The following is a 13,126-nucleotide window of genomic DNA, read 5'->3' on the forward strand; positions in this document are numbered from 1 at the left end:
CCGACCGGGCCGACCTCTGTCACCGATACCGTTTTGAAGCTTTGTATGGGCAGCAAATTCAGAAACAGTTGCATCCAGGAAAAGGATTGGATCAGTGTTAATTAAGCAGCCTTACAATGAAGATCCTATTAAGAGAAACATCTTTTACATTACTTATTTACAGTGCATTACATTATAAAGTACTACTCACAAATCTAAAAAACTAAATTATTCAGACCCAGATGATGCTTGTATATAGTCTGATCTGATTGGACACACAAACTCTGGATCTTGCAGCATCACAGATGGGCAACTTGTATGACTTGTCATGGCAGGAGTCACTCCTGTCTTCCTGCTCTCGCTATTGGTCAGGACCCTCATGTTCTCCCCTGACACCTCTTTCGGAGACAGAAAGACTTCATGAGTGTAGAGCTGAGTAACGGCAGAGTGAAGGTCAGCTACGACCTGGGGTCCGGGCCAGGCAATGTCTCCAGCAGCCAACGGTACAATGACGGCCACTGGAAGTCCTTCACCATGGCCAGAATGTTGAAGCAAGGTATGAGAACCTGCATGGCTCCTTATTGCTCTTAATGTTTATCACTTTTCCATGCAAATTAACTGCTTCATCTTAAAGTGACACAAATTCTTATTACATACATCAGTGTTTCCCAACTCGATCCTCAGGGACCCACAGATGCTCCAGGTTTTTGCTCCCTGCCAGATAGGGAGCAAAAATGTGGACCATCTTTGAGTCTCCAAGGACAGAATTGGGAAACACTGATATACATGATATATTCACCTGTTATGAATGATGAAGTATTTAGCAGCAATTTCCATCCTGGCACTTAATTCTGACCATAACATTTTGGTTGCTTGCCACTTATCCAGTTTAATTGTACTCCATGGAGAGGGAATGCATATGGTTTTGGGTAAAGGCACTTATGCCTTTAGTGCGATAATTCAAAATAAATTTGACGTACAGGAGCAGATCTGTAATTGGTGAAATTTTGAGACCACTGATCAAATTTTGAGCAGCAAAACTGCAGTAACAAAGAGAAGGGTAGCTGGGGACACTCAAAAGGATCTTTTTCAAAGAACTTTGTATAGGAGAATGTTTGGAACTTCATTTTGAAACAAACCACACCAAGAAAGCGATGTGGCTTAATGGTAGCAAAGATAAGACTGTAGAAGATACTTGACATTGAGAACGTGATAACTCAAAGAGTATTTCATGGACTTTATTTCCTACTTCAGAACAACATTGCATGGATGAAGATCTACTCCAAATTTTATTTAGATTTTATTTATTTATAAATCACACCCAAATTGAAGCAGCAGCAATGGAAAGAGAAGGGCAGCTGTACTGTAGAAAACACTTGATCTTATGAACACAGTAAATCTAGAAGTAACTGATAGATCTTTTTCAAACTTCCCAGAAACATAGGTGATGATCTGAGATAAATCACACCAAAACTGAAAGAGGGTCATTTAGAGGTGGCACATGAAGGGATAGACACAGATGCAGATCTGGTGAACCTGATTACATTGAGACAAGTCACTCAAAGTCAGGCTTTTAATAAAGAGAAGTGGAAAGAGTGTGCAAGGGGACTAGAGATTGTAAAGGTTGGCAGCTGAGGGAGGAGCAGGGATTAGATGGGGGAGTGAAGGGGCCATTTGGGGAAAACATTGTTGTCATTGTGACATCATCTGGTTATTCCATATATAGAGTACCAGTCAACCAGTTTGGACATGCCTACCCAAAGAAAGGTTTATTTGTACTATTCTCTACATTAAAAAAAAACTACTATAGACATGAACACTATAAAATAACATGGAATTATGCACAAATTATTAAACAAAAAAAAATGTTGGGGGCAGCTTTGTGGGTTGGGACTCTGAAGGTTGCTGGTTCAAATCCAGTGGTCAGCAGAGTAATCCCACCATTGGGTCCTTTGAAGACCTTTAACCCCAATTGCTCCAGGGACTGGCTGACCCAACTTTCTCCTCCACACCAGATTCATGAGGTGGCCTCCTGGGATGTTTTTCCAACTTTCCTAAAGGAGGTCCCACATATATGCCGCCTTTCCATCACTCTCGGGTCAAACTCCTCCTCCTTCGTAGGTAACTTGGTGTGTATAATGATTTTTTGTCTAATATTACTTTTTTGCCCCTCTTTTGATAACAGCAAGTGTGACTATCGTGGATATTGACTCCGGCGATGAAGAGAACCTGGTGGCCACATCCCAGGGTGCCAGCTCTGGGCTGAACCTCAAGGAAGGCGAACGGATATATTTTGGAGGTTTGCCGACCATTGGGAATTTCAGGTGTGCTTACGAGGATTTGCTTCTGTTGTTTTTGTCCAGCTGGTCATTCCCCTCCTACTGTGCTTCTCCGGGCCAGCCTGATTTCCCAGAACTTAGTCCCCTTTGACTTCCCCCAAGCCCTCTCGCCGTTCTGGGTCTCGAGATGAAATCTCCAGCAAGAAATGGAGTTGTAATTGCTTGAACTTTAAAAGCCGTGTGTCAGCTGTCAGTGCGACACTGTGATTGCTGACCCCTGTTTGAGAAAAATAATTCACTCTGTGCCATAAAGAATCGGCATTGTAAAGGGAAGCATAAAAGAAAATAGATTTGAAAATGGCAGTACTTCCACTACAATGGACACTTGCGTAAGCTTTAACGTTCCAGTGTTACGCAAGTGGCCAAAGTCCTGTGTGTCTCCTTGTGATGCAAAATGCCCACGTTCTTTGCGGCGAAACGATTCACAGTAGTTCTTGGGAGTCCCATAACGAAATCGTCTGAATACCTGTCAGGTTCACATTTGGCCAAGGCTTTTAACGATGTTTTTCAGTGAAACGAGGGTGCATTCATCATTGTTTGAGCCAGCATTTATATTCCATGGTTTAGCATTGTTTGTATAATGTTCTCTTCATTTCATAAATCGTCATGCTGGCAAGTATTAACACGTGTCTTTTGTTCTTACAGTATGAAAACAAGGTAAAAGGCACATAGATATTACGTGTATCCTCTTGCATGTGTTCCATACACATTTTTCTCTGTCAAAGGCTGGCAAATTGGTGGCATTTCTGGTGGAGGAGGTCAGGTGCTTTGTTCTTCAAACGTGATAATGGCAGAAAAGGCTATTTTCGTGCTGCTAGTCTCTGTAATGCCACTCACATCCATCAGCAGAATCGCAGGAATGAAAGATCACACTTTTCATGCCAGGGTGGCTGACCTGATGGGGCCTCTGCACGTAGGGGCTGCTAGGACCAGCTTAGCTTCCATCCACTTCATTCCCGCTGCCTATTTAATTCCTCTTCTTTGCATGACACAGCAGATGTGCTTTTTTTTTGCATTTTCTTTGGATAATATTCTTCTCACCAGTGCACATTTATAGATGCTATTGACAAAAGGTCAGCTTGGTTGGAAATACATTGTATTTACAGTGTATCCCTTACAGGCCAGAGGTCACTATGAAGAAGTACGCAGGCTGTATGAAGGACATAGAAGTTTCCAGAACACCGTACAATTTGCTAAGCAGCTCCGACTACACAGGCCTGACGAAGGGCTGTGCGATAGAGGTGTGTGTCTGATTATCACCTTCTCCTCTTTGATGTTTCTGTCGCTTATTATGCACGGGGGGGCGATGGGGGCCCGGTCCATGGAATATTTCCTGCAGCCTGGTAATTTTCTCCATGCCAGTAAGAGAGCCTGAGTCTGACTGGTGGAAAGAAATCACATCAGAGAGGAGACACGGGGGGGTTTCGAGACCTGGATGTGATTATCAATGAAAAAAATATGCTCATGTGAGATGGAGTAACGGAGGGTGAATTTTTAACGCTGTGCATTGTATAATGTATTAAACTACAGAGAAGTGAGAGAGCAACAGCAGACGGAGGATAAAGCCTAGTGTTACAGTCTTGTCCCTGCGGTATTCATATTTATCCAAACAAGTCACTTATCTAGTGGTTTATGTTAGAGAGTGATAATCCATGTAACCACGTGAGATGACTGGCAACTGAGTGTTGATTGATTTGGTGTGTGACCAATGACAGTTGAGCTGGTGGTGATTGACACATGAGTGGATAATTATAATGCAGCCTTAGCATGTGATGACTGACAGTCGTTATGTGTGATGACTGACAGCCAGCTGATTGTCGTGTGTGTGATGACTGACAGCCGAGCGTGTCTGAGCTGTTGGCACACTGCCCTGCAGAACCTGCACACGGTCAGTTTCCCGAAGCCCGGCTTTGTGGAGCTGAGAGGCATGGCGTTTGACGTGGACACGGAGATAACGCTGTCCTTCAGCACCAAGAGCGACAAGGGCATCATCCTGTTTGGGAGCGGGGGCGTCCCTGTACCCCCCAGGAGAAAGAGGAGGCAGACGGGGGAGGTAAGAGTCATCTCGGGCCTGCCCTGTAATCAGTGCTCCAATTGCCTTGAGGGGGGTCCCTGGTCCCCCTGGATGTTTTCGGGGGGGGTGTAACAGTAATAAATGTTGTTGTTGGGGGGAGGGGAGGGGTGATGAAAGTAGTCAACAGGGAGGATGGCTCAGGATTTGGGGGACAGTTGTGGCAACCATAAAAGGTGATGTTAAAAGCTGCTAACCGGGGGTGGGAGGGGACACTGCATCTTTCTTTCTCTTATGGGGGAATCCCAAAGCTATTTTTGGGAGACTCCCCAAATGAACTGAAATCCTCTACACTTCGATGACAAACATGTAACACGCATCCACTATAAGCCGGCCACCTTCACAGGAATGATGACAAGTCTCCTGCCCTGTGGAATAGACCCCAAGCACAGCACAGCCCGGCCCTGAGCTTCCTAAGCAGTTATGGGAGATGGATTCTGGAAGGGCTCAGAATGTTAATGATAATAATACGATGCACATGATGTCCTGCAGCTTGATGTGTCCTCATACATGAACATAGATGTGTGTGGAATAGCAGGGAGGCCTGATTACACTACATGTGATAATAATTGTTTTTGCCCCTTCGAAAACAGCACCGGTGTCATTATTTCTGAAGGGGGCATAGCGGCGCATCTCGGGATCATTTTAATTAAAATGTGACTTTTAGCATCTCTGTTAGTGGGGCCTTCGAATCCCTGCCCGCCCGTCTGAGGGGTGTTCAGAGCGCTGGCAGGCAGCGCGTCAATTACAGGTACTGAATGAAGCAAACAGCCGCAGGTTTAACCTCTAACATTTGCCAGGAAACGTCTTTACTGAGAAAATATTATGCAACAGCACAGTGATAAGTTGGATTCAATTTGCAACAGCCCAGGTAGGGGTGGGGGGGCATGGGCTGTCACCTTTGAAAATAATTACTGTCCATAAATGAAGTGGATATCATCTCAGATGGGGAGGGGGATTTGATCTGTGCCTCATTTTGTGGCTTGGGCAGTCATTTCGCCAGGTTGCCTGGGGGGGGGGGGGGGGGTGAAAAGCGTGCTCTGTTTGTCAGTGGCTGTGCTCGTCACCTCCTCAGCCAGGTCCACCATGAGCACGTAGATGTTCAGTTAGATACGTTGGCCAGGGAGGTGATGCTGGGAAGCATCCCTGCAAGCCGGCTCGGGATGAGGAGGAAATGGCATCGCAGCTAAACCTGCAGTCTCAATCGGGCGTGTCGTTTCTGTAAACTGACGTGATCAAATGATGCTTTATTTGCTATAATTTGCACGAGTACAATTACAGGTACATTGGTATGCTTCTTTTGTTATATCCCACCCATCCTGCTGTCCTTTTTGAGACACCAGCACACAGACAGACACAGGCTGGCCATTCATTTCTATGGGTAAAACCTTAATCTCAACAGTGACAACCGTAACACCTACCCAGTCACAACTAAGTAACCAAACAAAGTACAAGTACAATTTTTGGCTTTTTTAATTGTTTGATTGCAGTCACAGATTTTTATAAAATTGTGTTTCCCCTTGTGGAGACTGAATAAATGGTCCCCACAACATTAAAATTATAGGTTTTGTGGGGAGACACACACACACACACACACACACACGTGAGAGAGCTTGGGGTTCGAGTGCAGGGTCAGCCACTTATCCTCCTCCCTTGGAAAATTTTTGCAGTATTGCACAGTCCTTTGTCAAGTCCTTGCTCAATGGTCCAACAGCGGCATTGGTCTGCCAGCGCCGGGATTCAAACCGGTGACCATCTGAACACAGGAATTAGTCCATTCCTGCTGAGCCCCACAGCGCCCCTTCAGGCTGTGCAAAGACACTACTTTGGAAGTGGCTACCTTCTGGGTCCTCCCGTTCGTCTTTCCAGCTGCCGAGAGAATGTCCTAACGCTGCTCTGCTTCCCTACGATCGGCCCTCCACTGCAGGCCTTCCTGTCCGTGCAGCTGAACAAGGGGGTCCTGGAGGTGCTGGTGTTCGCCGGCGGGCGCGGCCCCCGCAGGGTGGGCCGCAAACCAGAAGAGGGGATCCTGCACGACGGCCGGGAGCATGCCCTGCGCATTGAGAGGATAGGCGGGTGGGTAGAGCAGAATAATGCACCCTGAGTTGCGTGACTCCTCATAGCGAAAGTGCACAGTGGGCCCGCAAGCTCACATACAGAGCGCGTCACACATCTGCGCCGATGCACCGTGCTGGCCTGAAACTCCCTGGCAGATGCGCCGTTTAGCGGGCTCCCCCTTGGGGAATTCCTGCTCCGGCCCTTTAAATCTCACTGCGAGCGCCGATACACGCCCCGACACACTTTCGCACCATGGTAACACTGCTGAAAGGTTAGCCGTCATGTTACTTTTACAGGAGGACACCAGCACTGTTATCACGTCTGACTAAGGGGGGTGCGGGGGCCACTGGTATAAGATGGAGGAATGTTGTGAATCTGGCTGGCACTAGAAATACCGGGGGAAACACATGCGATGGGGGGGGGGGGGGGGGGGTAATCTGTGGCAGGCGGCTGGAAGAGCACACAGTGAAGTGCATTTTACCTCCCATCCACTAGGGGCTTCACAGTACAGATAGACGAAGAAGAGAAGATGGAACAAGTTCTCCCCAACGACCATCCCATGACCATCAAGCGGCTCTTCCTGGGTGGGATCCCCCCAGATGTGGAGACAGGTGCCCAGAGAACCAATGTACCCTTCGAGGGCTGCATCTGGAACCTCGTCATCAACACTATGTGAGAGGGGACATGGCCGTACCCGCTGTTAACATCCCGCTTTCCGTTCACTCATGGTTGTCTAACTCTCACTCAACATCATCATGTGACAAAAGCTGTTTTTAAGCAGTGAGTGGTGTGTGTTATTAAGTCCATAGTTTTTTCCAGTCGAATCAACACGAGTGAGCCATATTTAGATCAGTTTAATGGGGTTGTCTGCTTTCCTGACCGTTTTCATAATTCAAACTGCCAGCTCGGTGAGCTGGGCTGTATTGGGTTCTTAAATCCTTGCTGCTGCTCTTCCCCACAGACCGTGGGATTTCTCTCAGCCAGTGGCGTTTGAGAATGCAGAGATTGGCCAGTGCCCCAGCATGGCGACACTCCCAGCTCCCGGGCTGCCGCCCGAGGAGGCGCCCAAACCGGACACCAAGGAGGTGGAGGAGCGGTGGCCAGAACCGCATCGCTTACCAACGCTGCCACCATCCAGCGTACGTTCCACCTGGGGCAGGGTTGGGGCAGGGGTTTTGCGGTCACATGACAGCCTGCTACAGTCTTCTTATACCTGAGAAGGTCCCTAACCAGAGGCAGGTTGGTCCTGCAGGCCTGAAGTACAGCTCCAGTCTGTTTAGGAAGATTATGCTTTATTTACATTAGCACATGTACATTGGAATGCTTATTTTACATATCCCGTCATGCTCTTCTCTGGGGGATTCACTCATAAACATATACCACATTCAGAGTGCATAGCGAAAAACGATTGGTTCAGCGACATAACCAATCAGATTGTAGAGGAGACTGGATCTTCTACAATCTGATTGGTTATCTCTCTGAACCAATAATTTTTCCTTCTGCCCTCAGAACTTCCATGAGCCAGGCCTTTTATCCAGTATTGCAAGAGGTTAAGGGCCTCACTCATGGGCCCAATGGAGTTGGACCTACTCTACTGAGGACAGGTTTCAAACCAATAACCCTTTGGATGAGGCATACAGGCTTAGCCCACTAGCCGCACAGTATCTACTGCTAGGTTTCGATCATAGAGCAGTTGGAACTAACGAAGGGCTGGGGATAGCTACAAAGGCCACCCCAGGCCGTGCCTGCCCCCATTCCGCTGTGCTGTCTAACCATCAGGCGCTTTGTCCTTCATCGCCGCCCACCCTTCTCACCCATAATGCACCGGCGGTACCCCGTCCTGGCCGGCTGTCCGCCTCTGGTCGTCTCCTCGCGTTACATCTCACCGATGTGCTTCTGCGTGTCTTTTTTAACCTGCAGAGTGGGTGGCGTGATTGGCTTGGACTGTCTGGTTTCACAAAGATCTCGCGCTGACCTACATAGCACGCCGCGATGCTTTCGTTTCCGCCCTCGTTTGGGTCGGACCTGCGCTGCCTGTGTCCAGGCAAACTCCTCCATATCTTCATTGCTTCACCTCAGTCTTCCTCCACAGCTGAGCCGAGGAGCTCGGTCTGGCCGCTTGACTTCCTCCGCAGCGTTTTTCATCTCCTAACCTTAATGGCCTTAATCTCCCAGACATCTGTGCCTTTTTTCTTTTTTGTTTCATCCTCTCATCTTATTTCCACCTTTAAGACCTGGCTGCAGAGACATTCACGATAGTGGGGGTCCTGCATAGCTGCACTGGTGTGCGTGTGTGTGTGGGGGGCAACATCACGAATTTGGGTTAAACATTTGATTTCCACTATGCTTTCAAGGGATGAGGACGACCAGGACAAAGAATACATTGTAGAAGGTCACGTGAATAATATAAAAACCGCCGGACACAGAACCTTCACAGAATAAAGAATCCGGCCGGATCAGCCTTCAACACACAGCCGACACAAAGACTCTCCTTCAGGGCACTTGTTAATTCAGCACAAAAGGCTCCATTATTGTCTTGTCTTTTGTAATAGCACCATCTACTGGCGGGTTGTGGAATAACTGCACTGTATAAAGATTTTCAACTGGCTCTGTAAAAGGCTGGCATCCAGGCCTGGGATGACCCCCTCTGCCTTGTGTCCTGTGCTTCTGAGGACAGGCTCTTGGTTGACAATGACCGTCTATTAGATAAGTGGTTGGAAGGTGTATGTAGTTGAATGTACCATCTTAATAGGCTGTACTGTGGTGACTTGCATATGTAAGGGTGCTTCCTGTGATTGCAAGGATGCATTCAGATTTCAATACCAGGGCTCCTGTGACACATTGCAGATCTCCTGCGCAGCTGAAGCGAGCCCCATCGTTCTGGAGAAGGCGATGCAGTTCGGCCTGTCCAGAAACAGCCATGTAGCCATGGCCTTCGATGACACGAAGGTCAAGAACAGGTATACGGAGCCTCTGGCATCATTCTGGGTTCCTCCATGCAAACCGCTGAATTACCCATTAGCAGATATTAAACTGGTACATATGCATGCACAGCAGATTCACTGGTACATATGCACGCACAGCAGATTCACTGGTACATATACACCTGTTTTTGTGTATATTCTATATATGTTGTATGTTCTTTGTTTTCACGTTCTCTGATTGTTATACAGTCCATTTATCGGAGCATTGCAACACTTGAGTATTCATTAACATTTTATGATGCAATCAGAAGTTTCTGGACTTACTGAAATGTAACGAAATACTTTCGAATAAAGTAACATTAGCAGCAGTAACTTGATATTAATGCTCCTCATTTGGGTGTCCTAAGTATTTTGTAATATTCAATGTATTAAAGTTGACGGCTTAATTATATTAAGTAATTATGCTGACATACTGTGTGTAATTGTTTAGACACTGTTTTGACCTGACATGAGCACTAAAGCGTTACACAGTGATTTGCGTTTATAAAGACTGACCTTATCAGGTTCAGAAAACAAATATGGTCTCATTAGCTTGTTGGTCATAGAAATATGCCTTTGTGGATAGAGTAAATTGTACTGGGTTCTTCCTAAAGACCTGTTTGGCATATCTGACCACGCTGCTTAAAGCTGGGACACAGGTGACCATCTGCCAGATGATTATATGAAGAGGAGGACCGGCTTGTGTATGAGGTTCGCCCCCTTAGAGATGCCGCTCTCGCCTGTTTGACCTGCAGACTCATCATCGAGTTCGAGATCCGGACTGAGGCTGAGTCGGGCCTGGTCTTCTACATGGCCAGGATAAACCATGCGGACTTCGCCACCATCCAGCTGAAGGAAGGGATGGCCTACCTGAGCTTCGACCTGGGCAGCGGGAACACGTCCGTCAGCGTGCCACGCATCATCAATGATGGCCAATGGCACAAGGTAGGGGCTCCTGTGCTGAATGAACATAGTTGCTTAGCATGGATATTAAGCTGTAATGGTGCTTTTCCGCTGGCATATAGGACCCGGGCCATACCTGAGTCGTACCGCAAAGAGAAACTAGTTACAGCAGGGTTCCAGCTCACTGCAGAAGGGTCGGCTCGGTAAAGATGTCGCCGGATTTGAAAAGCGAAAGTGGCGTAAAACTGAAGAGGCACTTATTTACTGTTTAGACAGTGTACATCATGATTTACTATGTGCTAAATTCTGCTAGCTGTCTGTGAGAATGTTATGTTAGCATCAAATACTAGCGGAAGTAGCTTTCGCTTGTGTAAATTTGCATTACGAATCCATTCTGTTCGGCTGATCTTTAAAAGTTTTTTTAAGTGGGAGGTCAGAATTTTTCTTGATCCCAGTTAACAGAAATGCATTAATACACTGTGATGTGGAAAATTGCAAATGATTAGTAATGTACAGAATATGCAATTTGTCCCTTCAGATAATGCACGCTTATCGACACAGATCACTAGCATCTCCATGATTTCAACCAATCAGATGGCAGTGATGCAACTAGCTCGGTTTGGTCATGCTTGCTGCCCTGCTAGTAGACAGCATGGGCACAGGTCTGGAATGGCTTTCATACTTTGCAATGGTAAAGTTCCGGTTCACAGTACGGGTCGGGTACGGCTCGGTTCCTGGTGGCAGTGGAAAAGCACCATAAGTGCCTGCCGGCCTGGGTTCCAGAAGGACTTCCGTTGCTCCTTGTTCGGGGGAATTAGCTCAGATGGTAGAGCACATAAGCGGTAGTGCGGTCAATGCCTGCATTCTCCAGGCCTTTAATGAATTTTCCCCTGGGATCAATAAAGTATATTCTATCTTGTTTTGGCAATGGAATTCACTTTTGTGAGCTCCCACATGAGAAGATGAGGGTGGTAGGATTAGCTGCTATGGCTCTGCGCATGGAGGGTGGCCGAATCATTCCTGTCCAGCATGTCCTCAGTCACTATATGCAGAGTATGGAGGCCGTCTGTCATCACGCCCTTTCACCTTCCTCTTTACAGATAAGGGTACTTCGGGAAAAGCAGAGGGGTGTGCTGACCATCGACAACCGCTACTTCAAACACACCACCAGTCCAAAGCAGGCCGACATCCTGGACGTGGTTGGGATGCTCTATATCGGTGGCCTGCCTGTTAATTACACCACTAAACGAATCGGCCCAGTAAGACGATGACCTCGTCACTCATGCAGATTTCAATCATTTCAAAAGTATTCAAATTATGAGAATTTAACGTATTTCAAGTTTTGGAAGTGCTAATTATTAAGTACGGTAAAAATTAACATTGAGAAAGATCTTCTGCAGGATTTTACAGGATTTAAGATGAAAATTTAAATTACAAGCATCCGAACTCCAAATGCTGCCCTGTTTCTATCCTTTTATGTAACAGGTGGTGTACAGCATCAATGCCTGTATCAGAAATTTCCAAATGTTGAACACGCTGCTTGATCTGGAGAACCCCACGTCCCGCTACAATGTGGGCAGCTGTTATGTCAAGACTGAGAAGGGCAATTACTTCAATGGCACAGGATACGCCAAAGCAGGTGGGATATGCTGCAGGTGGGATGTGCTGCAGATGGGATATGCTGCAGGTGGGATACGCCAAAGCAGGTGGGATGTGCTGCAGGTGGGATGTGCTGCAGATGGGATATGCTGCAGATGGGATACACCAAAGCAAGTGGGATATGCTGCAGGTGGGATATGCTGCAGGTGGGATATGCCAAAGCAAGCGGGATATGCTGCAGGTGGGATATGCCAAAGCAAGCGGGATATGCTGCAGGTGGGATATGCCAAAACAAGTGGGATGTGCTGCAGGTGGTATACGCTGCAGGTGGGATATGCCAAGGCAGGTGGGATGTGCTGCAGGTGGTACACACTGCAGGTGGGATATGCCAAAACAAGTGGGATGTGCTGCAGGTGGTATACGCTGCAGGTGGGATATGCCAAGGCAGGTGGGATGTGCTGCAGGTGATAGCAGAAGGAGGATGGATACTCCTGTGACCTCAAACAGCTAGCTCCTCTAAAATGTTAGATTTGGCTTAATTGTGATGTTTAACTATAACATCCGTAATATTTTCCTGTGACTGGTACAGCACATCTTGAGTAAATTCCTTCAACCCACTGTTGGGCATTTGGATCAAAAATGTAATAAAATTGTATACTTTTGATGAGCTGTGTGACTTCAGAGCTAGATAGGTGAATATGTGATCACTCTAAGGACTCTGCAGTACCAAATGTCCTTCTTCACACCCCCGCAATGTGCAGTGAACAGCTACAAAGTCGGCATGGACATGTCCATGGAGCTGGAGTTCCGAACTTCCCAGAGCAGCGGGGTCTTGCTTGGGGTCAGCAGTCAGAAGATGGACGGCCTGGGAATCGAGCTGCACAACGGCAAGGTACCCATCTCCTGGATGGTCTAAAACATCCCCACCGGTCCTGCTGTACATTTAGTATAGAGCCGTACTGTTTTTTGTATATTTATATAGGCCAGTGTTTTACCAGATATCTGTCATACTATTGACAGTCATAAGGCATTATAGTGTTGTTATAATACTTCATAAGCTCCAATGAAGCTGTCCTCTATAATGCACTATAGATACCTTCATAATGTTTTATAACAATGATGGATGCTTTGTATTGCATTATGGAGGTATCTATAGTGTATTATAGATGAGAGCTTAAAGTATTCATGATGTATAATGATGTAATGTGTTTTGC

The 13,126-nt window shown here is 46.8% G+C and overlaps 1 protein-coding gene across 1 annotated transcript in view; it reads left to right on the forward strand.

Annotated features, from left to right (window-relative positions):
- lama2 (laminin, alpha 2) overlaps window positions 1-13,126 on the forward strand; it is a 103,754-nt gene that overhangs the window by 88,985 nt on the left and 1,643 nt on the right. Inside the window, exons 51-62 of the mRNA XM_049004573.1 lie at window positions 391-535; window positions 2,165-2,303; window positions 3,439-3,559; window positions 4,195-4,371; window positions 6,317-6,465; window positions 6,943-7,119; window positions 7,409-7,586; window positions 9,295-9,407; window positions 10,166-10,355; window positions 11,414-11,572; window positions 11,799-11,952; window positions 12,674-12,804. Of these exons, the coding sequence (XP_048860530.1) occupies window positions 391-535; window positions 2,165-2,303; window positions 3,439-3,559; window positions 4,195-4,371; window positions 6,317-6,465; window positions 6,943-7,119; window positions 7,409-7,586; window positions 9,295-9,407; window positions 10,166-10,355; window positions 11,414-11,572; window positions 11,799-11,952; window positions 12,674-12,804 (1,833 nt within the window). The remainder of the gene's footprint in view (window positions 1-390; window positions 536-2,164; window positions 2,304-3,438; window positions 3,560-4,194; window positions 4,372-6,316; window positions 6,466-6,942; window positions 7,120-7,408; window positions 7,587-9,294; window positions 9,408-10,165; window positions 10,356-11,413; window positions 11,573-11,798; window positions 11,953-12,673; window positions 12,805-13,126) is intronic.

This window comes from Brienomyrus brachyistius, unplaced genomic scaffold (assembly GCF_023856365.1).
Source record: "Brienomyrus brachyistius isolate T26 unplaced genomic scaffold, BBRACH_0.4 scaffold112, whole genome shotgun sequence".
NCBI lineage: Eukaryota > Metazoa > Chordata > Actinopteri > Osteoglossiformes > Mormyridae > Brienomyrus > Brienomyrus brachyistius.